The sequence below is a fragment of the Aspergillus flavus genome, chromosome 2 (assembly GCF_009017415.1).
Source record: "Aspergillus flavus chromosome 2, complete sequence".
In the NCBI taxonomy this organism is placed as follows: Eukaryota; Fungi; Ascomycota; class Eurotiomycetes; order Eurotiales; family Aspergillaceae; genus Aspergillus; species Aspergillus flavus.
In genome coordinates, this window is record NC_092409.1 from 3199741 (window position 1) to 3220757 (window position 21017).

Sequence of the window (21017 nt, forward strand, 5' to 3'; positions counted from 1 at the left end):
CCCCCCCCCCCCCCCCCCCCTACACCAAACACAATCCCCCTAAAAAGAACCAACCCTCCTAACAACCCCCAACATCTCAAACCCCTCCAACCCCCCCTCAACACCAACAACCCTCTCAACCCCAAACCCCCTCCCCTCAAAACACCCCACATAATCCCCCCAATCCGCCCTCGGCCCCAACCACAAAATAACCTCCACCATCCCCGTCTCCCCAAAACCCTCAATATACCGCTCCACCAACCTCGGCTCCCGCGGATAGACAAACATCCACGCCTTCGCGCCGGGGACGCGCGAAGATAGGAGATCCCAGGTGCCCGAGACAACGTGCATGTCTTGTTCGGCGATGTAGCGGTTCACGGTGGGGTTTACTTCGACGCCTTCGATTTGGAGGGTGGGGGTGGTGTGGGTTAGGAGGGCTTCGAGGAGGCCGCTGCCGCTGCCGATTGAGAGGGTGTAGTTTGGTTTTTTGGGGAGGAGGGTTGTTAGGGTTGAAAGGAGGGGGGTGGAGAGGGAGAGGCAGCAGGTTGGGAAGGCTTGGGGGGTTGTGGTTAGTTGGGTGGTGAGGTTTTGGAGGGTGGTTTCTGGGTCTTCGTCCATTGTTTTTTTGGTTTTTTGCTTTGCTTTGGGTTGTTGTGGGTTCGTTTTGTTTTGGGGATGGGAGTGTAGATGGTTGGATGGTGGATGTATGATTGAGGATTGAGATTGTGTGGAGGTGAGAAAGTCGGAGGTGAAAATTCTGCATGATTTCATATGTTTCAATTATGGGTGTCAAGTCTAATATTCATTCGTACATATAACCCCAAGTGCTACTCTTGTAGTACCCTTTTACGTCAAGCATTTGATGAGGAAAAACGACAATCAAACATAGCTCATGCAGCCCACACATCCTTGCCAACACCCTCGATCCAGTGACCCAGTTGGTTGACGCCTGCGTCCCAGTCCTTCAGTCTATTCCGCATACCTTCAATCTGGGTCATATCCAGAACCTTCGGCTGCACCCAGTTGATCTGCGCGACTCCAGCCACCTGGTCGATGGCGCCCTTCAGCAGACCCAAAGACAAAGCCTTCATGATCAAATGTTCGATCTCCTCGGGCTTCACCTTCGTCTCGGAAGAGATGGCTTCGAAAGTCAGGTTCCGGTCATGCGGGGGTCTGCGGAAGACCATCTCCGTGAGGGCCGAGAGGGAGATCTTCTGGTAGAGGAAGAAACGATGTTGTTCTAGGAGTTGGTTCTTAGAGATGTTACCGGCCAGGACGTCATAGGCAGTGAGGTCGCCGCGGTTGAAGGCGAAGAGGAGGTCGCGGAGCCAGCTGTGGGGGGTCTCGGTGAGGGAGTCCAGAATTGGATGCAAGAGTAGTTCACCAAAGTTGTAGATAGAGTCGGAGACGAGAGCGGCGACACTGAGATTGTATGCGCGAGAGACGCGCTCAGATTCGCTAATATCCTCTAAGTTGATGCAGGCGAGGTAGAGGAGGGCGTTCTTATAGAAAGAGGCAAATTCTTGTTTTTTCTAGGCGTGCTCTGTTAGTCTAGTTGATGATAAATTCGGCTTATATGTGACACATACATGGTAATAGTCAGCGTTGACTTTATAGAAGGAGGCGTGAACGACGGTCTCGACCGAGTCGAAGTTATCCAGGACCTTCTGACACGTTCCCAGATCTTTCTGTGCTCCATCCAAGTCGTTGAGCCGCTGCTTGACATTGGCGACGTCCGCAAGGGCATAGATGTAAGCTTCTTGTGTGTCGGGCTTGTTCACTTTGTCGGCGAGGGATGTGAGGAAAGAGAGGCGTTCTTTGTCATCTGGTAGGTAATGATTTAGTACCGCTATCTAATCTGGGAGATAAGGCGAAACGAATTCAGGGCATACCTGCACATTCTGTCGATGCCATCAACCCCAACGAGACGAACTTCAGCTGGTTGATCTTGTCGGCGAAGCTGAGCACGAAGGCCTTGAATATCGGTAACCGTTGAGGAGCACTCTCTGGAAGGCGAAAGAATTCAATCAAGGAGTCGGTAAGCTGGTGCCATAATTTCCGCTCCCAGTAGTCTTCGAAGGTGAGGAAGTAGGCCTGGCATTGTTCGGGAGCTTGCTGCAGCTGGTCCGCCAGAAAGTCGGAGATCTTCTGGTTCTCCATCGCGGGGAGAGCAGGGGCTGTGAAACGGAGTCGTGTAAATCAGATGGTGAATTACTAGCAAGTACCAGAGCTTGGCGCTGTCAGTTAAGGTAGGCAGGTGCGAGAAGAAAGGCTACAAGGCAAAGAATAAGGTAGCAGCAGCTGATGACGATGGATGAGTGGATGGAGAAGTGGAGCGAAGCTCACTCAAGGCGGTGTCTTTGCACCGCCCGAGCACATGACATCGAAGGATAGTACTAGTCCTATGTGATAGAGGTCCAGATTCGTCCAATTGTCACTTTTTCACAGTATACGATTCCAGACATACGTGCTTTAACTCATAATGAACAACGACTTGAATTCATTGGTTGAACTATTCATAGAACTCTTCCAGGCTCCAGCGTAGCTTACTCCTGTGGCTAGCCGTGACTTAGCGGTATAGAAGTATCCGATATGTCTCCGAAAGGGCCATAGAGAGACCAACAAGAGGCCATGAACCTTGTCAGAGCTTCCTTCTGGAGTGCCATTGCTCAACATAAATACGGCGTGTTTCCCTCTGTTCATTTTATTCTGTTCTTCAATCACCATCTCTCAACTCATCGAATTATATTGATCAGCACCCAAGACAACTTCAGCATACCACTTATCTAGAGAACAACCATTAAGATACAACTCAATAGCCATGTCCGAGTTTACCGAAAAGAACAAAGAGGTCTGGGGGTAAGGTCTTCTTTCCTTATATATGAGAATCGTGGCTCACAATACATAGCAACTTGGCCAAGACTTACAAAACCCGGTTCGAAAAGGGCACAAAGTTGATCTACCGCCTGACTCAGGAAAAGCGCCTTTGGGGTAGTGACGTTTGGACTGACACCGAAGCCGGGCAAGGCAAAGAGATCAAGGTGTTGGAATATGCATGTGGCCCTGGCGTTGTATCTACGGTCAGTCTATTGTCTCCGCTGGTCTGTGTCGTTTACAGACCGTAGTCGTGTAAGACATGCTAACGTATTCCGAAGGCATTGGCGCCATTCGCCACCAAAGTCGTTGGCATAGACGTCGCGGACGGCATGGTTGACGAGTACAATGCTAGCGCTCGTGAGGCCGGTTTTGAAGACAAAATGATTGGCTTTAAAGGTGACCTTCTGGCCGAACCAATGCCAGAGGAATTCTCAAGGCCAGAGTATTCCGATTTCGATGTTGCATTTGTGAGCATGGCCCTTCATCATTTCGAAAAGCCGGACCTGGCCATGAAGCGTCTCGGGGAACGACTGAAGAAGGGTGGTGTATGTCTGATAATCGACGTACTTCCACATGGCAAGCATGACCACAATGCCCATGAAATGCACAACCCCGACCATGAAACCACGCACACAATCAAGACTCATGGTTTTACCTTGGAGGATATGCGCAAGCTGTATGAAACTGCAGGGCTTGGAGGAGGGTTTGACTATCAAGTCATTGAAGAGCCGCTGGTGTTCGAGAGAGATGGAAAGGCAATCTCCAAGACTATCTTCATCGCCCGGGGCCAGCGCCAGTAAACTCTAATCTTTGGGGGGATATGCAATCTGACTATGCATGGTAACGAGACACGACTACTGTATGTTAGACTCTGAGCTATACATATAATAATAGACTTGTGCATTTGATCGATTGTGGCTGCAGACTGTATACTCAGTCAGGTAAAGTCAGCTGTGTATATTTTTAGCAAAATCTTTGGTTCTCAGTGCATAAAAAGATCTGGGACAGCTATGAAAAGAGTGTAAAGTTGTGGACGTTGGATGATGTGCTGTAGTAGTGATGGCCCGGGCAACAGCATCCAATCATATTTCAGGAATAGTCAGACACAATCGAGGCAGGTTTGTAGTTACACGCCTTCTGGAGATGAGAACAGAAAGATTGTTTGCCAGTTTCAAAGCGAGACAGCATGCTTTTACGTCGGCAATACCATTGACACCAAATGCAATGTGTAAATGGCAAACAAAAGCGTTGAAAGTGAAGTGGTAATGTGCCAGGTAGGTCCAGGTGCTGTCCGAATCGGGACTAGTGCATAGGTCCCGTGCCGGCAGTTTGCGTTCTCCAGCACGACAATCGACAAGTTCAGCATCAAGCACGAGATCGCCTGCTGAGCGTTGCTCTCCCCATTCGCTTTTTCTTGCCCCACGAAACACCGATCCGGACGCAATTCGGTGGTCTCATCTTAATTCAGAGCTGAAGAGAGACCATGCAGAAGTGCCGGGCCGTCAATTCCGCCTTGGGCTCGAGGGCATTTGCCCCCGCCCCCAAGGTCCAACAAGTTCAGCGCCGGAATCTCCAAGATGTCGCGATCACTAGAACCGGAAAGCCGATCCTGAAGGTCCAGGGTGGACGGTAAGTCCATTGCGTTGAAGCTGTGCAGGTGTATGGTGGCTAATTGACGCTCTTACAGGTCGTCTCTTGGAGGTACTTGGCCCGTTTTCCGATCGTCGCATTGCCCTCAGAAGTTCTAATTGGAATTGTGCTCTAGGTCACACCGCCACTGTCTTCGGTGCTACTGGTTTCCTCGGTCGTTACATTGTCAACAGGCTCGGTAGGTCAACGGCTGGTTCGCAGCAAGTATGGAAGCTGACGGCGTCCAGCTTCGCAGGGATGCACGGTCGTTGTTCCCTACCGTGAGGAGATGACCAAGAGACATCTGAAGGTCACTGGTGATCTCGGAAGGGTCAACTTCCTGGTACAGTACCCGCACCAATCTTTAACGGCGGCCATTTCGACTAATCTGTGGTAGGAATATGACCTGCGCAACACCCAGTCGATCGAGGAGAGTGTCCGTCATTCCGATATTGTTTACAACCTTGTCGGTCGCCAGTATCCTACTAAGTTAGTGACAAATCAACAGGATGGCTCGAACAGCTACTAATAACATGCAGGAACTTTTCCTATACCGACGTACACGTCGACGGTACAGAGCGCATCGTTGAGGCTGTCGCCAAGTATGATGTTGACCGATACATCCACGTCTCTTCCTACAACGCCAGCAGGGACTCTCCTTCCGAGTTCTTCGCCACTAAGGTCCGTTTTTCAAACCATAACATGTCAGCATTCTGCTAAGCTGACCTATATAGGCCTGGGGAGAGGAAGTTGCCCGTTCCATTTACCCCGAGACCACCATTGTCCGCCCTGCTCCCATGTTCGGTTTCGAGGATAACCTGCTCCACAAGCTTGCTAAGGTTACCAACCTCCTTACCTCCAACCACATGCAGGAGCGCTACTGGCCCGTTCACGTGAGCTACGTCTGATCCGTCTGCATTGGATACGATGCTGATTCAAATAGGCCCCCGATGTTGGCAATGCTCTGGAGCGTATGCTTCACGATGACTCCACTGCTGGTCAGACTTTCGAGCTTTACGGTCCCAAGGAATACTCTACTGCCGAGATTGCCGAGCTGGTTGACCGTGAAATCGTCAAGCACCGCCGTCACATCAACGTTCCCAAGCCGATCTTGAAGCCTGTGGCCCACTACCTAAACAAGCTGCTCTGGTGGCCCATTATCTCGCCTGACGAGGTTGAGCGGGAGTTCATTGACCAGGTGATCGACCCCAATGCTAAGACCTTCAAGGACTTGGGCATTGAACCTGTTGATCTGGCCACCCTTACTTTCCACTACCTGGTAAGCACTCTACAGCAGCCTCGATGGTTCCTACCGTGTACTAATAGTTGCATAGTTGGGTTACCGTAGCGCTTCGTACTACGATCTGCCTCCGGCCACGGAGCGGGAGAGACAGGAGGAGAAGAAGTATCTGCACGTCTTGGACGACCAGTAGTCTGTGTTTCTTTACTGTACATAAGCTAGACATCCATTTCTTTTTCTTTTGTGCCAAATGAGTTTGTATGTGACAGTAATCGGACTCGACAGAGCTACTACCGAGGTTATTATCTAAAAGTCATACAAAAGTTCGTCCATACGTAAATAATTCTAAACTAATCACCCCACTCCACTGTTAAATCCACCTCCGCACTTCTCTCCCAAACCCACCACCAAACATCAACACCCTCCAAAAAGAAACACAATCAACGAAATAACAAACAAAAAGACAAAATGCCACCTCAATTCACCTTCAACACCTCCTCGACCCCCATCCTCCTCCTCAAAACCAAATCCTCCCCGACAGACAGCTACGAAGAATACTTCTCCGCACACAGCTACAACCCCACCTTCATCCCAGTCCTCGAACACAACTTCCACACCCCGAACCTAACCACCGTAAAACAGCTCTTCCAGTCAGGAGCCCTGAACCCCGGCCCGGGCCGCAAATACGGCGGCCTGATATTCACAAGCCAGCGGGCCGTAGAGGGATTCGCGACGATCCTCAACGATATTGGTGGTGAGTATACCCCACCCCTCTTCCTTCCAATCGGGCATATCGTTTTACAAATTACCATGTCCGTATGCAAATGCAGTAGCTAATTACCAACAAACAACAGAATCAACTAAACAAACCTCCTCCCAATCCCTAATCCTCTACACCGTCGGCCCCGCTACATCCCGATCCCTAACCTCCATTCGAGACGACCACCTCCCCCATGCAACAATCCTCGGCTCGGAGACTGGAAACGGCGAGAATCTAGCGCATTTCATCCTCTCTCATTATAACCCGTTGTATGACTCGCAAGATGGCCCGAAGCCGCCTCTCTTGTTCCTTGTTGGGGAGCAGCGGAGGGATATCATCCCCAAGACGTTGATGGCGGGGTCGCTGCCGCCGGAGCAGCGGATTGGGGTTGATGAGTTGGTAGTCTACGAGACGGGTGTTATGGAGGGGTTTGAGAAGAGTTTTGGGGAGGCGGTTCGTGCTTCGGAGGAGTTTTTGGGGGGTGGGGTGGAGAGGGCGGTTTGGGTGGTTGTGTTTTCGCCGACGGGGTGTGATGCTATGGTGCGGGTGTTGAAGGGGCTTGGGGATGGGGAGAGGAGGGTGTTTGTTGCCACGATTGGGCCTACGACGAGGGATCATTTGAAGAATAAGTATGGGTTTGAGGCAGATGTTTGTGCTGAGAAACCGAGTCAGGAGGGAGTAGGTATGGGTATTGTGGAATTCATGGAGAATCGGAGGAAGAATAGGGCAGGGCAATAGGTCTATTTTGCCTGTGGTCGAGTTTGTATCTATACCAGTATTGTTGTATATACCCGTTGTTATGATTGATGATCACAATCTTACGCTGGCTGAGAACCTAGGCATAATGTATTTCCAGCTCAAGATTGACAAGCGTAAGACCGGCTTATCTGTTAAATAAGTGAAAGCACCAGACGCCTGAAACCGTGTCAAAAGGGCCAATCATGAGACTCAGCCAATATCATAGTCGATGTGCGATTGTTACCCTGGCTTGTCGTCTATGCAACTAGATATTAAGTGCATGGGTTCGGTCATCCCATCCTATTTATCCCGACCTGTATTCAGTCTTTCCCGATGGACAAGCTGTCCAATGCAAGCTCACCGCATGATCTCCTCGTAGATTAGAACTGCGAATATTAGCATAGGAACAACAAAGCATGTTTGTATAATTGAGGTTAACTCACTCTTTAACTGCTCCTTGCTAAGGGCATCCTTATTCTTGTCAAAGTCGAAGAACCCTTCCGGGATGGGAGGTGCCGTGGGCTCATCTTCGGGGTCATGATACGGCTCCAGGTATGGATGACGCAAAGCTTCTTCCACAGTAATACGCTTAGCGGGGTTGAATGCCAAGAGCCTCTCCAGGAGGTCCAGGGCCAAATCGTTGGCCTTCGGGAAGAGCGCCTTGAAGGGGATCTTCTTTTTGAAAGGGAGAGACCGAATGTATTCCCGAGCCCGTCGGGATTTGATTCCATAGTAGTCCTCCATTGTCGGTGTACCAAGAACGTCCAAAATAAGAGTCAATTGGTGATGATCTTGAAGATATGTTAGCTGACTGTCTCCAACATATGATAAGGAACGACGTACAGTCCTTTCCGGGGAATAAGGGTTTTCCGCTCAGCATCTCGGCGAGAATACAACCAACACTCCACACATCAATCGCTTTGGTGTACTCCTTGAATGTCAACATAATCTCCGGCGCACGGTACCATCTGGTCGCCACATATTCTGTCATGAACCCTGAGTTATCATCTGTGGAGGCGGCCGAGCGGGCCAAGCCAAAATCGCAAACTTTCAGATCGCAATTTGCGTTGAGGAGCAGGTTCGAAGGTTTCAGATCACGATGAAGAACATTGGCCGAGTGCATAGCTTTGAGGGCACGTAGAGTCTGGTAAATAAAATATTGACAGTGATCATCCGAAAGATCTTGGGTACGAATGACCCGGTGCATGTCAGTCTCCATCAGCTCCTACGGATTGATTAGTGTCTCATGATTTTCATCTAATATTCGGCGTGTAAGTACCTGGATTAGATAAACCTCGTTGAAGCTCTCATAGTTGCGTGGTCTTTGGATATCCAGGATAGAGATGATGTTTTCATGGTTAAAATAGCGAAGCAGCTTCATCTCACGCAAAGTTCGCAAGCAGAACATCGAGTGGTCGAAAGGAGTGATCTTCTTGATGGCGACTTTTTGACCAGATGGTTTGTGGATGGCAGAGCTGGGCCGTCAGCATAACACCCACCTCTGCTTGCGCCGGCACTTACCACACCACACCGTAGGCACCTTCACCAATGACATCTTGAATTTCATATTGGTCGGAAACGTTGAAGGAGATCTTTCGTGAACCTCCCTGGGGAGGAAGTTGCTGCACCATATTCGTGGACTGTCCGAACTAGACCGTATTAGCGGAATGTACACGACTTGTGGCTGTTGTGGTTGGTTGCTAAATGCACTGCGCTTCACTTCCGCATTGACTACCGTGAGTGAGGCAGTCATCTTGACCGCGACTCCCAGCAACAAGGCAAGGCATTGTGTAGTTGTGTCACAAACTATCCGATAGATCATCGGCGGACAACATAGCAGTAAACATGGCGGGTTCACAATAACCCCGGCGGTATTTATTGAGAATGCGCTTACATTCGTTCAAACGATACGCTCCCCTTTTATAAATACTTTTGGAACGCTTTAAGCAAGTTCGTACGCCCTGGAGATTCTGATAGAGAAACAGTTTCCGGGATTCGTTCTGGTTGAATGCGGGGTAGGTATGGCGTTGTGTCTGCTGTCAAACGATTCGTCGAGGATTGTAGGAATTTCGGTACAGATATGACAATGACTGAAACGGCCCCGAATGCGAGATTTGAAAACTTTGGACTAACAGAGATAGCGAACGGCGCTTAAAGCGAATGATCCGGTGTACTAAAAGTGCACATGTTAGTAACTTTCAAACATCGAGCGAATCCACAGCCGATCACATCGGAGGTGTCAAATCAACCGTCACCACCGGGGAAGCATCCGTACATGACTCGGAAATAGTCTTTGTCCTTTAGTCTCGGACTTTGATGTTTCAGGCTGTGTTCTATTTTTACTTCCTGAACTGTTTGTCCTTTCTCTCCTGCGTGGCCTCAGCAATCAGTCTAAGATGCTTCAACCTCGGCAATGAGATTGGAGCTGGATAATGGGTAGAACGTGTTAGGAGTCGGTGTTCTGACAGATGCAGCACCGTGGAAGAACAGGAGAAGCAAGCAGTGATCACAGTAACGCAATAGTCGCAGCAGTAGTAGGAAGTTAATAACGGGGAGCGGATCAGCGAAAAGTGGGGTGGGGCAGAATGGAGGGGAAGACGACGACGACCAAGAGAAAACAGAGAGATTCGTACCAGTCAGTTCTTGATGATCGTACACAACGAGGCTGAGAACCAAATCCTGGAAAGGGGACGCAACGGAGAGGATCCAGAACCAGAGTGTTCGATTCCTTGGATCTTCTAGATCGGATGGAACCGTGGATCAATCCTTTACTCGATATGGGATGATATACGGGGGGAAATGGTCTAAAAGGAGAGGTAGGTGAAGGAAAGACACGCACACAACAAGGTTGGTTCCGCTGGGGGGGAGCAACCAAGTTAAGTGCTGTTTGGCTCGACAAAAATTCCGGAAAATAGAAATACGAATCGAAAAAAAGGATGGAGAACCTCTTCTACTTTTTGGAGGGGGTAAATGATGGATCATGGGGAGGGGCGGCGGATAATGTACGTATTTAGTATGTGATCCATAACCTAGACCTATACTATAGGGTATTGTACTTTCTAGGTACCTAATACATCCATTAAATCCAATATGTCTCTGGTACAAAGACAAGACATTGAACTACGGGGTCAACTAGTTGCTACTAGTCAACACTGGTTGGACTTAGTGACTAAAATCATCCATAAAGTTACAAACCCCGTCACAGCCACGTATTTGAGAGGGAGTCTAACTCTAGAACCCATAATGGAGTCAGGTACCTCTATACCAGTTGTATCAACTAAAGGACTTGTTTGATACCTGGATGATACCTAATCACTGGACCCGCCACGCCCTATATTCTACTTCCCCATTAGCATAGGCAATCTCAGGGTCCGGTATCTACCTACTGCCTCTTAGGTTAATTTGCCTCTAATTATGGTATCATAAAAACCAAGACAGGGTTTGTTGAGCAGCCATATGGATCATCGTCCCAAACGACGGTCAATTTCCCTCTGGATGGGTCTCCCCTCCCAAAAACTTACTACATCCCGGCCAGTGTTTCAATGCCATCCACCACCAAGTAACCCGCCACCAGCGCCAATTGCCTCCTAATGGAGTTTAGTCCACGTCTCAAGTGTTGGTCTAGTGGAGAGGGGGCAGTGCCGTTTGGCAACCTTTCACCTCGCGCTACTGCTCATCATCACAGTCGTCACAAGTCCACTGCACCTCTGTCTCTCCTTTTGTTGTCTAATCTCCCGAATATCTTGGCATGCCCCCTCGTCATGTCGCCAGCGCCCTCCCCATTCTCGCCTCTGATTCGCTCTGCGGCACACAGCCTTGTCGACTGAGCTGACATGCTAAGCTGTGATCTAAAGTCTACTGTGCATGATCGGCCTGACAGACGCCCGGGGCTCATGCACGCTTTTTCCCATGAGATAGAATTCTGGGCATTGTATGAAGATATGCTTTAGTTGGAATGGTTCCAGTGGCAGGCAGGGTTTTTTTTTTTTTTTTTTTTTTTTTTTTTTTTTTTTTTTTTTTTTTTTTTTTTGGATATAATATTAATCATTTATTTGAATTCTTTTTTTTTTTCTGTCAAGAAAAGACGAAGAGTGTGTAACACATACTACAGAAGATAACGGTCTATGCAGTGACATACGGAGAATACTAAAATATCTCGCTAGCTATAACCCGAAGTGAAAATGAAAAAAGCTAGTAGTACAGAGAATCCAGGCAAATGAGGAATATATTGATATCTCTTGCATATAATTTACCAAAACTTGTGAAAGCTACCATTACTGCACAACCTGTAGGCGTGTTCATCCTCGTCAGCCTAATGACTTGGCAGGTCATAGGTTTTGGTGACAGGTACAGGAGAAAAATGAAAGAACGAGAGCCTAGGAAACGGGGTCAAACCTTTTCCTGTAAGTTGCCCATCCATTGCACAAGACTGACGCCCTGGTCGGCTCGGTCCTCCACGAGCATTGTCTGTGCCCACAGTCGGAGACCGGGTTCTCCATCCTCCTTAACCACGTACAGATGTGGCACCACAATACTGCCGCAGCCCTTCGACCGGTGATCCCGGCTCTTCTCAATGACTGCCCGCACGCGCTGGTTCATGTCATTATCCAGGTCAGGAAGGTTTTGCTTGCCCACACGAAGTTGCGACTTGTCTGGCAGGCCAAAGACATCAACAATAAGTTGTGGCACAGCATCACGTCCCACCCAGAGAAACTGTGTCTGACCGTCGTCAATGAGGTAGAGACCGTATGGGACGACCCGCTCAGAAGACAAGTTCACCGGTGGAGGAAGAACAATCTCGCCCGTCTGCTCATCTGGCAGGCCAGCATTATCCGGCATGTCGTGTAGAGAGTACATCTTCGGGTAGATATATTGGATGAGAAGAGGGAGGGGGAGCGTTGAGAGCAAGCAGAGCGCCGCGGAGCGCATATCAGTCGGAATTTGTGCAGATTTCCGAAGGCCAAGCTACATCATCATGTTAGTCAGTGCCAAGGCTAAGGGGATGGTGGGGATAGATAAAGATTCCTACATTCTTGATCAGTGCGAGGAAAAGAACAGGAAGCCCTCTCAGGTTAGCAGGGAACTGCAGGCCTCCGCCGCTCACACTTCCACCAGCAAGCTCCTTTCGGTAGGTGGCCAGAAGCTCCACGGCCTTGGCCTGCAGGGCTTCACGGGCGGGTTCCAGGCCACTTCCGAGAGCCCGTTCAACAGCCTTGTGGCTGAAGTAAGTAGCGATCGCCTGCTGGTCCGCCGATGCGTAGACATCTGCAAGGCTCTGGGTGGTGGGAAGAGCCAGAGTCAAGACGCGAATTCTCCTCTCACCATTGCATGTAGTATGAAGTACAGCGGTCTGCATACAAACAACAGGTTTTGTAACCGTCTCGTCAATGGCGACTTCAACAACGTAGGCCTGGTCGCGGGGGAAAGCAGGGAACGCGCAGAGGTCGGAACTGCGATTGAAAAAGTTACCGTAAAATGTGCTCATGCGCAGACCGGTCGTAGCACGGACACGGAGGACGGCCTCCAGGCCGATTTCAGACGAGAGGTATTCCGAGAACTCCCGTGCGAACTTGATCGCATCCTCTCCCCGTGCAGCGTTCCATCCAGGATAGAAGTACGTCTGACCGCCAGTATATCTAGGCAGGTTGCTGAGAGACGCCACATCCTGGTACTGAGAAGAGAAGAGGAACATATCTACAGAGACCTGGGCCTTCGAACACTCCACAGCAAAGCTCTTGTAGAAGCTGTTTGCGGTCTGCAGAAGACCGCTCTCCTTGCTGGTGCCCAGAACCTTCTTGTCCTCTCGCATAGTCAGGGCGCCATGTCCAATGTTGGGAAGAGAGGAGCTAAGAACGGTCATCTTGCCTCCAACAGGGGCGATCAACTTGTAACCAGCACGCAGTGCCGATCCCATAGCACAGCCATTGTTTTGGGTGTTCTGGAACATTTCCTGCAATTTATCCAGGAACGTTTCAATGTTTTCACGGCATTCGCTCAGAGTTACTAGCAAGTCACCAGGGATAGGGAGGAATGGCTCGTCCAAATCGCTGACAACGAGCATCCTTGGATCCGAGTTTTCTGAGCCATCGCGCGGGATGCTGAAGTAGTGGAGGCTGGAGTCGACCGCTATGAAACCCAGTCGCGTCCGGCGGTCCGCATTAGGGATACGTTCGAGACTTTCTTTGATGCACCGAGCACTCGTAGCCAAGAGACCGTTGGTGACAGATGCATAACTAACGTCGATCAAGAAGAGGTAGACGAGTGGCTGCGGGGGGCGCACCATGTACTCTTGCGGTGCAACGAACTCAACAACCGCATGGTTGAGGTCAGGTCGCAATGCCCTATCCGCCGGTCGTTGCAGCGTTGTGTCCCAATCAAAGGCCTGGGGTACGTCATTTGTCAGATTGCACATGTTGCAACGCCAGCGGTGCCCATGATCAAGGAATGTCACGAAGGGATTAATGTAGGATCGGCAACGGCGACAACGAGAGATAACTTGATCTGGGATCACTGGGACCTGGTCTTCCGAATCATGGAGCGCTCCATATGGCTGGATGACAAGAGCGAAAGGCAGCTTGGATTTCTTGAGGAGAGAGTGAGTGGTGGGAACAGCGTTGAGCGTTGACCGGACATATTTAGGGGGGCAGTTGGCAGTAGGGGAGGGATAAACACTGGTCTAAGAGAGAGTCAGTAACTAGCAGCACCGATACTAACACTTCTCCAATTCCGGTACATACTCCTTGAGGTAAAACAATTGGAGGTGGAGGATAGTCAAGTTCCGCAACATTGAATGGTTGTGTAAGGAGGTCTGTCGGGTAAAGATGGTTGAGAACAGGTCGCGGGGCCTGGGCGGCCTGGGGAACGGGCTGCGGTGGCATCAGATGCGGGTCGGTCACCCCCATCGCACCGAACTGTTGGGTCATCTGAGCGACTGCGGGCGCTGCAGGGGCAGCATATCCTTGAGCAGCTGCTTGCATCTGAGTAGGATCCGCCCCGTACACGGGTTGCTGATATCCTGCGGCTTGTGGCTGAGCTGGGTATCCTCCGTAGGTACCACCAGCCGGTAGTTGACCTCCTAGGCCAGCATTGGCACCGGATCCAAGCTCGAAGGCTTCACCGGCATATGCTCGTTTCTTTCTACCTCCATGTTGAGCCGGAGCAGGAGCTAGCCCCGCAGCTTGCTGTGAAGGAGACTCATATCCGGCAGGTTGACCATACCCTTCCTGGGGAGGATAACCCCCTTGTGGTGCGGCCATGAATGGCTATTTCGATATTTCGTAGTGGATAACTGATGGATTATTATCTCCGTGGACTCGTGTAGGGGGTAACCGGAGTATATGTTAATGTCGCGCAATCGTCACAGGCTCACTATGTTGGCGGTCAACACACTGGTCTCAAACAGGAGGGGACGAATGATCCAGGGCAATCTGCGTACTAACAGCCAAAATTCGTTAACGGTCCAACCATATAAATTGAGAGAACGACAAGGGCACACGGATACACTGCACTCGGGTTCAGTCGACGTGTCCTTGAGAAGGTTGGGGTAGCTGTGGGAGCGGAACGACAACGGCGTTGAACTGGCGATGGTGGTGTACGGTGGCCTTTGCGGCGGCTTGCTCCCCGATCGGCCAATCAGAGCCCCGCATGCTAACCGACTTCACTGCCTGAGGTTGGTTAATAGTATACACCTCTCCATTACGAAGAACACATTCTATGGTGGGACTCGGAGGTAAATTATGGAGCAGCTAAATTACTGTTCCCATGAAGTATATCATCAAGATAGACTTAAACTACTCGACTAGCGAGAATAACAGCAAGCAGCTCGGAGAACTTCGCTCGGTGTTGTTCTTCGAGTTATGATCTCATACTTGAAGGGGGGTAAATGACAACAGTCAGGCTACAGTGGATAATATTGATGAATACTAGCCATTCACTCGTGTTGCATAAAAATGGGCTCTTGGTTCTTATTCGCCATTACTTGGTTATCTCTCTTTATATTCTTGCCATGAAATCTGATCTATCTCGAATCGGCACAAGCATAAACAACCGATATATATAGTGCTTGCAAACACCAATTATAAGCCTAACATAGGAGCAAATCGTATCTACGGAATGCTTGATACCAAGCCAATACAAGGATGAGCAACTACTCAAATATATTCTTATAAAATTCTAGTACACGAATAACAAAGTAGGATTGAGTGCTCTTTTTATCATAATCACTCCAAACGAAGCCCCATAACGTGACGTGGAATGTCTGGGGGAGGTTTTGAAAGAGGTTGCCGTGCCAACAGCGTTGACCACTGCCAATCGCACCAAAACCAAGCCAAGTATCCTTGTCGCTCACCAGAGCCTCTTCTGTCTCTAACATCAGCTCACGCCATTGATCGGTTGTTGTAGTTTTTTCTGTTTTGCTTTTCTGTTTGTTTCATTGGTTTAATATATTTGATTTCTCCTGTTTGTTTTCTGGCATAACTGCGCCAATGCAAAAAGGGCTTGCTTTGTATTTTCGTTAAGTTCAGATTGCGAGACAGCTCCCTGACGCACAAGGTGGAGTTGTTCATCGTGTATTTCACTCTTGTTTAGATTGCATGCATCTGCCTCCTATGCAGCAGGTATAGTGCGACAGAAACTTTCCTAACGGTGCAAAAAGACGGCAGACGGCCATTTTCGATACGACAAACAGGTACTCGGATTGGAAGAGACTTCTTTCTCCATAATTTCATACGACGTACAAGATGAGCGTCCGGGTCGTTGCGCGTGTGAGGCCACTCTTGAAATCCGAGCGGGAATTGGATATCATCCTCCGTACGGGGTCTACAACTCAAGCCGCCCCTAGCAAGACCGAGAAACAGAGCTCCCAGGAAAAGAAGCTGGCGGCATTGCGGGACCGGGATACCATCGTACGGATTCCAAACCCCAAGAATGTGAATGAGGAATACTCTTTTCAGTTCAATGCTGTCTACGATGCGGATTCTCCACAGCAGGAGCTCTTTGATGCCGAGGGTTGGTGCTATACTTCGCTGTGTCTGGGATGGTGACGGTATACTGATCAGAACGGATAGTTGCACCTACGGTTAAGCATTTATTCTATGGTTTCGATGTCACCTTGTTCGCCTACGGAGTCACGGGTACCGGGAAAACACACACGATGCGGGGCGGTAAAAGCCTGGCTGACAGAGGCGTCATTCCCCGTCTTTTGAGTAGCATATATAGACGCAGCCGGAAGCTTGAAAAGGATGGTGATGGAGAGACGACGGTGAACGTTTCCTTGAGCTATTACGAGATCTACAATGACAAGGTCTTCGACTTGTTTGAGCCCCCGGAGAAGAGAACGCTTGCAGGACTACCTTTGCGTGACAATGGAGGAAAGACAGTGGTTGTAGGCCTGACGGAAAGGCCATGTACAAGTCTGAAGGAGTTCGAGAGCCTTTATGATCAGGCCAACACCAACAGGTCTACATCTGCAACAAAGGTAAGCAAACATTCAGCCCTTGCAGGTGTGAGCCACAGGACTGACTTCTTTCATAGTTAAACGCTCACTCGTCACGGTCTCATGCAATTCTCTGCGTCAAGGTAGCCGTCAGCTCTGGTGGCAAGACTCGGATCAGCACAGCATCTGCCATTGACTTAGCTGGTTCAGAGGATAATCGTCGAACAGACAATGACAAAGAGCGCATGGTTGAGTCAGCGAGTATTAACAAGAGCCTTTTTGTTCTGGCACAGTGTGTGGAAGCCATAAGCAAGAAACACCATAGAATCCCGTACAGAGAGTCAAAGATGACAAGAATCCTTTCCTTGGGACAGAACAATGGACTGACGGTGATGATTCTCAACCTCGCACCCATCAAATCTTATCACCTGGACACCTTAAGCTCGTTGAACTTTGCCAACCGCACAAAGAAGATTGAGGTTCGTGAGGTGGAGAACGAGCCGATGTTCAAAGGGCCTCCGAGACCAGCAGCGCGTCCTTCAGTGACTGCCCTAAGGCAGCCTCTGCGTCCACTGACCGCTACTGCCAATGTCAACCTTCCAGCACTTGCCAACAAAGACAAGGATGCGTCAAAAGCTGGAGAAAAGCCAGTCAAGGCGTTCCACGTCTACTCTGACAAACCGCGGTCTAGGGATTCTACCCAATTCAGAAAACCTGAGCCACCAAAGCGTCCTTCCCTAGATTCTAATCACCGCTTGTTAAAGCCCAGCCGAATCACGCAGCCCCTTCAGTCACAAAAGCAGTACGAAGATATATCTGCCGCCAAAATTGAAGAGATGGTTGAAAAGAAGGTAGAGGAGATTCTGGCTGTAAGAGCTGTCAGTGAAAAGTCCAGGCAAACGCAGGTCCGTGAGTTGAATGAACAAGTACAAAAGCGCTTGGAAATGCTTGAGCAGCGCATCGAAGGCACGGAAGACGCAAGGGCCGAAGGATTGTCATTTTTGCTCATGGCCAAGCAACACCAAGCACGTGGCGAGGATAGCTTCGCACTGAAGATGTATCAGCTCGCGCTTCCTTTCTTCCCAGACAACGAGAAACTTGCAAGGAAGATCAGCACTCTGAAGCAGCGGATCCAGAGCAAGTCTTGTCCAGATGCCGACACAACCGGGAATCACACTCTCACAGCGTCCAAGAGAGAGTTTGGAAGCCTTCTTTCAATCAAGAGGCAGTCCGTGGGAACAAACTTGAAGCGTCAAGCTGAGGATTCGGATGGCGAGTACAATCCCGAAGATAGAGCCGAGGAACTCAGTGACGACGATATTGAAGAAATAACACAAACGAGGCGCAAGAAACGCACCAAAACCAGTTCGCCGTCAGATGAAGGTTCTAGCGTCGACTGTTACGAAGCCCCCTCACCCCGGACAATCCACCTTCTATCGATAATCAACTCTCGCGACGTAAGCCAGATTAAGCTGTTGAAAGGTGTTGGCGTTAAGAAAGCTGAAGCTATAGTTGACTGCCTCTGCGAAATGGATCAGCACTTGGAGGAGCAGGACAGCGATAGACAAGTCCAGATTAACAGTCTTGCCGAACTGAGCACGCTAAGAGGAGTCGGCGTCAAGACTGTTGAAAGCATGAGAAATGGAGTCTTGGCATAAAGGGCATAATATATAGAAGTTGATATCTCCATCTGTGGAGCGTTGGGGTGTCACAAGCATGTTGAACAAACTTCATATTGCATATTGCATATTGCATATTTCATCCTTCATTGCAAATTTTGCACCATTGCAGGTGCAACGGACACGGACCATGCATATATTGTTTTTACCATTCATTCAGCGAAGGTGTTACGGTGTTGGTTGGGTGAGATGTTGTCCGATGTTGTATTTTGCATTTTTTGGATATACTCCCAGCATGTTCAGTCTTATTAGAATACGATTCATTTTCCTCAACATTTTCTGCATCAAACTCACCACCCCACAAACATTACATTACCTTAATTGAGACATATCTACCAAAACCCCAACTTATGCCTACTACTAACTCCTTAGACTTTATGCATAAGCCCCCAACCGCTAATTCTTCCCTTGGCCAGGATATAAAACACAACTCCACCGAACATCACCACACCACAGAAAATCTCCAACTTCAAGTACGACCCATGTAAGGGATCAGGCAACAGAGCACCTGCAATCGGCATACCTGTCAAAGCGGCAAAAGATACAATGCAGAAATACGTTCCACTACGAACTCCAATCTCGCGCAGATCCGAGATCTGAGCGACTAGCGCTGGCGCAAGGGAGACAGCAGCACCGGAGCTGAAACCGTAAAGAGAAGTGAACACGATGGCAGGAGCGTTGCTTCGCGATGGAAGCCATAGAGCGAGAACGATAATGACCGAGAACAGGGAGGTTAACATCATTAGGTTGAATCTGCCGAAAAGATCTGCCAGATAGGGCGGCACGAGACGGCCGAGAATACTGTACAGTTGATTAGCATATGGGTATGTGATATGAGACAAGAAATATATACCTGGCTGCGTTGAGAATCGGGATTAAGTAAGATGCCAGATAGGACGACATGCCGTACCGCTCGGCTTGAGTTGGGATGAAAGCGAACGGCAAGAATAAGCCCCAGTATACAAAAAAGGTTCCGGCCGTGGTAAGCACGAAAGGGAGCTCGCGGAGTGGGCGAACGAAATCCAATGGTCGGAATGGCTTCCGGTGATGTTGGAGTCGCGATTGTACCGTGAGGTTGGCAATAACCAGGAGCCCTAGACTGAGGAATCCGCAGATCCTCATTGTCCAGCCAAATCCTACTATGGGGATGAGTCGAGCTACCATGATAGGGAAGATTACTCCTCCGACGCTTGAGCCGCAAGTAGTGACGCCTAGAGCCAGGGCACGACGCCGCCGAAACCAGGTGCTCACGGAGGTGAGACAGCCGTGGAAGATGGCACTTGTTCCGATAGGGCTGCAGACACCTTGCGCGAGGATGAATTGGTAGTATTCTTTCGAGATGGACACCATCATCAGCCCGAAGACGTGGAAGAATGTGCCGGCTATCAGAACCCAGCGGGGACCGAAATTGTCAAAGAATACTCCTACGATGGGACCCTGTTTGGAGTTAGAACCGTCAATGCCTCGCTTTTACTAACACCGGAACATAGTGTACGCACCCCGAAAAACATCATGAAAATCTCCAACGAAGTGATCCACGTTACTGTGCTGGTTGGCAAGTCCTGTAGCTGATGGGTTTTATAGTAGTCCAGGAAGACACCAATACCTACACATCTTGGTGTCAGCATAATTCAGATCGTGCTCCAGGCCCAACAAATATCAAAGGGCACAGAGCCCAGAAGCTACTCACAATTGATCCACCCAAAACTGACAAACAACCCACAGAAGGCACCGAGCACTACCATCCATGCCTTGAGGCCACCATCCGGGGGTGCATCTGGGGCTTTAGCTGGCACAGACTGGGTAGTCGCGCCTGATTTCTCCGGATCCCCGGTTTGACTAGACTCATCTTCAAGAATTGTTTGTGGACCCGGCTGGATTTCCTTATGTGGATGTTCTTGCTTCGCGTCTTCCGGGTTCAAATGGGCACTTGAAGAATAGACAGGCGTTGTTGATGGAGATTGTTCTATACTTTCGGTAACGACGCTTTCGGCGGAGTGTTGTATCTCTGGAATTGACGGCATGTTGATCAACTATATAGTTTGGTGGCTTGTAATAGGAGTGAACGACTGGGTTCTGTGACGACGCGGTAATGATCAAGATTAAGTTATGCGACTCATAGGACTAACGAATGAGTAATGCCGAACAACTGGAGGGGAGAGACAATCTGCGGGATCGGATCTGCCTGAAGGATGTTAGTTTACTGAGGACATACGGCTTGACAGAGCGAATGCAAAAGAGAATCCAGTCGCGCTTGGATCGAACTGTCGACAGATAAACTGTATTCTCGAGCAGAATTCTTTTCGCTCGGGGAGTCAATTGCACGTTTGTTTTCCACAACATTGAGTTCACATTCCTCATGTCTTAATGTTCTACTGGTAACCGTGGCATTGAAAAACCTGGCTCTGAATCAAGGGATAGATTTTCAAGTCTTGACGTTATTGGGTTACATTGCCCAGCACAAGATAGGGCTGGAACAGCTGACACCGGAGAAAGCAGCCGAACGAAGGGAGCCATAGCCCTTGCATATTTGCTTATTCAACGTTGCACTGCCTATTATCCATATGACAGTCTGCTGGCCATTGCAGAAACAAGTCCATGGTTTTATTCCAGAAGAGTGGTAAGGTCAAATGGTTGATTGTGCAGAAGACATAGCACGAAATGATTTCCATGCCCAGTGAG

At 49.4% G+C, this 21017-nt stretch overlaps 9 protein-coding genes across 9 annotated transcripts; 4 read left to right on the forward strand and 5 right to left on the reverse strand.

The window, feature by feature from the left end:
- Nucleotides 1–16: 16 nt before the first annotated feature.
- On the reverse strand, nt 17–2431 carry F9C07_2277556 (uncharacterized protein). Its single transcript, XM_041289756.2, has 3 exons — nt 1872–2431; nt 1569–1804; nt 17–1511 (listed from the first exon to the last, which is right to left on the reverse strand). The coding sequence occupies exons 1-3, from the start codon at nt 2137–2139 to the stop codon at nt 870–872; spliced, it is 1146 nt and encodes a 381-aa protein (XP_041142850.1). The 5' UTR covers nt 2140–2431; the 3' UTR covers nt 17–869.
- Nucleotides 40–597, reverse strand: F9C07_2225845 (uncharacterized protein; the record flags this gene model as incomplete). Its single annotated transcript, XM_041284756.1, has 1 exon — nt 40–597. One exon carries the CDS (start codon nt 595–597, stop codon nt 40–42), a length of 558 nt encoding a protein of 185 aa, XP_041142849.1.
- A 215-nt stretch (nt 2432–2646) lies between the features above and the next one.
- On the forward strand, nt 2647–3767 carry F9C07_2277557 (putative 2-heptaprenyl-1,4-naphthoquinone methyltransferase). The gene is made up of 3 exons (XM_041289771.2): nt 2647–2838; nt 2888–3059; nt 3135–3767. Exons 1-3 carry the CDS (start codon nt 2801–2803, stop codon nt 3654–3656), a joined length of 732 nt encoding a protein of 243 aa, XP_041142851.1. The 5' UTR covers nt 2647–2800; the 3' UTR covers nt 3657–3767.
- Nucleotides 3768–4279: 512 nt separating this feature from the next.
- F9C07_2794 (putative NADH-ubiquinone oxidoreductase 39 kDa subunit) lies at nt 4280–5959 on the forward strand. The gene is made up of 9 exons (XM_041284747.2): nt 4280–4485; nt 4544–4557; nt 4622–4684; nt 4734–4828; nt 4883–4974; nt 5025–5166; nt 5220–5378; nt 5429–5764; nt 5820–5959. The coding sequence occupies exons 1-9, from the start codon at nt 4340–4342 to the stop codon at nt 5916–5918; spliced, it is 1146 nt and encodes a 381-aa protein (XP_041142852.1). The 5' UTR covers nt 4280–4339; the 3' UTR covers nt 5919–5959.
- Nucleotides 5960–6193: 234 nt separating this feature from the next.
- On the forward strand, nt 6194–7223 carry F9C07_2793 (putative uroporphyrinogen-III synthase; the record flags this gene model as incomplete). The annotated part of the gene is made up of 2 exons (XM_041289772.1): nt 6194–6479; nt 6580–7223. 2 exons carry the CDS (start codon nt 6194–6196, stop codon nt 7221–7223), a joined length of 930 nt encoding a protein of 309 aa, XP_041142853.1.
- Nucleotides 7224–7319: 96 nt separating this feature from the next.
- On the reverse strand, nt 7320–9324 carry mpkB (kinase-like domain-containing protein). Its single transcript, XM_071511013.1, has 6 exons — nt 9118–9324; nt 8745–8872; nt 8503–8698; nt 8067–8448; nt 7667–8014; nt 7320–7609 (listed from the first exon to the last, which is right to left on the reverse strand). Exons 2-6 carry the CDS (start codon nt 8852–8854, stop codon nt 7581–7583), a joined length of 1065 nt encoding a protein of 354 aa, XP_071363823.1. The 5' UTR covers nt 8855–8872; nt 9118–9324; the 3' UTR covers nt 7320–7580.
- A 2288-nt stretch (nt 9325–11612) lies between these two features.
- On the reverse strand, nt 11613–15542 carry F9C07_2277561 (uncharacterized protein; the record flags this gene model as incomplete). Its single annotated transcript, XM_041289758.2, has 4 exons — nt 14659–15542; nt 13961–14591; nt 12253–13899; nt 11613–12188 (listed from the first exon to the last, which is right to left on the reverse strand). Exons 2-4 carry the CDS (start codon nt 14477–14479, stop codon nt 11613–11615), a joined length of 2742 nt encoding a protein of 913 aa, XP_041142855.1. The 5' UTR covers nt 14480–14591; nt 14659–15542.
- Nucleotides 15543–15961: 419 nt separating this feature from the next.
- Nucleotides 15962–18314, forward strand: F9C07_2790 (kinesin family protein; the record flags this gene model as incomplete). The annotated part of the gene is made up of 3 exons (XM_041289773.1): nt 15962–16229; nt 16289–16698; nt 16755–18314. The coding sequence occupies 3 exons, from the start codon at nt 15962–15964 to the stop codon at nt 18312–18314; spliced, it is 2238 nt and encodes a 745-aa protein (XP_041142856.1).
- A 389-nt stretch (nt 18315–18703) lies between these two features.
- On the reverse strand, nt 18704–20359 carry F9C07_2789 (monocarboxylate transporter; the record flags this gene model as incomplete). The annotated part of the gene is made up of 4 exons (XM_041289759.1): nt 18704–19136; nt 19189–19772; nt 19835–19941; nt 20026–20359. The coding sequence occupies 4 exons, from the start codon at nt 20357–20359 to the stop codon at nt 18704–18706; spliced, it is 1458 nt and encodes a 485-aa protein (XP_041142857.1).
- Nucleotides 20360–21017: the final 658 nt, after the last annotated feature.